General features: G+C 40.1%; 1 protein-coding gene across 1 annotated transcript; it reads left to right on the top strand.

The window, feature by feature from the left end:
* The first annotated feature begins 615 nt into the window (after window positions 1–615).
* Window positions 616–1,557, top strand: LOC103251015 (olfactory receptor 1G1-like). The gene has a single exon (XM_008049612.1). The coding sequence runs from the start codon at window positions 616–618 to the stop codon at window positions 1,555–1,557; it is 942 nt and encodes a 313-aa protein (XP_008047803.1).
* Window positions 1,558–1,902: the final 345 nt, after the last annotated feature.

Here is a 1,902-nt window from a genome sequence, read left to right as displayed (position 1 = left end):
CTTTCTTTTCTTCCAAATACATGTGCTCATTCCTCTGTTTGCACTTACTGTTTTTGCTTCTAAAATACTCTTCCAACCAATTCTATTCTTGGCTAGCTGCTTCTTGTCCATTCCTCCATAGTGAGTTACTTGCTGACCACTCAACTTAAAGTAATCTGCTAGCCATCGCTATATTTTACTTTCATTTCAGTACTTTTTAAAATCTGTTTGTTTATTACAAGACTCCTCTGGCCAAAACATTATGTACATGAGGGAAGGTTCCTTGCTGTATTCTTTACCACTATTTCTCTGATACCCAAAAAAGATACACATAGTAAATTCAATGAATATGGAGCAAGTAAAAGATTTAGTTATGGTTGCCTTATCAGAGGCAGATTAGTTAAATATTTAAATTTTCTCTGCCTTTTTCTAGGAGATACTGAGTTTCTTCATCAATCAAATGAGCACAATAATAAATACTTCATAGGGCTCTTCCAAGTTTCAATGACATAATGCACAGCTACTAATATTCGGTTGCTATCTTTATTGTATGCCTTTGTTTTTATGAGACAATACTAGGGTGAGAAAAGTTTTTGAAATGACATCCTCCATTTTATTATTTAGTTACACCGTGACATGAATCCAGGAAACCACACAAGTGTCTCCGAATTCCTCCTCCTGGGTCTCTCTGAGTGGCAGGAACAGCAGCCTCTCCTCTTTGGCATCTTCCTGGTCATATACCTGGTCACTATGGTGGGGAATAGTCTCATCATCCTGACCGTTGTCTCTGAGCCACACCTCTATACCCCCATGTACTTCTTCCTGGCCAACTTTGCCCTCACGGACCTGTGTTTATCATCTACCACAATCCCCAGGATGCTAGTGAACATCCAGGCTCACAGGCATACCATCTCCTATGCTGGATGCCTGTCTCAGATTTATTTCTTTCTGTGGTTTATTGGTCTAGACGTTTTCCTCCTAGCAGTGATGGCATATGACCGGCTTGTAGCTATCTGCCACCCCCTTCACTACATCTTGGTCATGAGTCCCAGATGCTGTACCCTGCTGATGGTCATGTCCCTAGTCCTTGCCCATTCCTATTCTCTAACTCACACCATTCTCCTAGCTCAGTTATCCTTCTGCACTGACAATGTTATTCCTCACTTCTTTTGTGAACTTCTCCCCCTGTTGAAGCTCTCTTGCTCCAGTGCTTATGCCAACCAATGTGTACTGATGTACTGGGGAGGAGCATTAACTGTCTTGATCCCCTTGCTAATCATTATTTCATATGTCTGCATCGTGGCTGCCATTGTGAGAATCCCATCAACAAGTGGAAAATGGAAGTCTTTCTCCACCTGTGGCTCCCACCTCTCAGCAGTTTGCTTATTCTATGTGTCTGCTATTGGGGTGTACTTCACCCCCTCCACTGTTGATTCAGCCAGCAAGGACAGGATTGCAGCAGTATTGTATGCTATTATGACCCCCATGCTGAACCCATTCATCTATAGTCTGAGAAACAAAGACATGAAGACTGCTTTGCAGAGATTCCTGAGAAGAAGAGTGCTACACATCTCATGAAGCCAGGGACATCATTTCGGGAATTCAGGGAAAATCAACTTGAGTTATCTTGATGTTTAAGTCCCAATCTTGGATCTTCCACTTGCTAGCTTTCCAACCGAGGGCAAATTAAATAATCTCACTGAGCTGCAATTTCCTCACTCATAAAAGGGGTTAATAAAATAATTTATATCGTACAGTGAAATATATGTGTGTATCTACATATATCTATAAATATGTATGACATATGTGTATATAAATTTTCTAGTGCCAGGTCTAATGCTTAGATTTTATTATCTTCAGCAATATTCAATATAATCCTTTAAGATAAATATTTTCATCTTTTTCATTGTACAGAAGTGAAAA

This window comes from Carlito syrichta, unplaced genomic scaffold (genome assembly GCF_000164805.1).
Source record: "Carlito syrichta isolate Samal-C Ts95f unplaced genomic scaffold, Tarsius_syrichta-2.0.1 Scaffold135839, whole genome shotgun sequence".
Lineage (NCBI taxonomy): Eukaryota > Metazoa > Chordata > Mammalia > Primates > Tarsiidae > Carlito > Carlito syrichta.
Note: the sequence above shows the minus strand (reverse complement) of the source record. Positions and strands in the feature narration are given on the sequence as shown.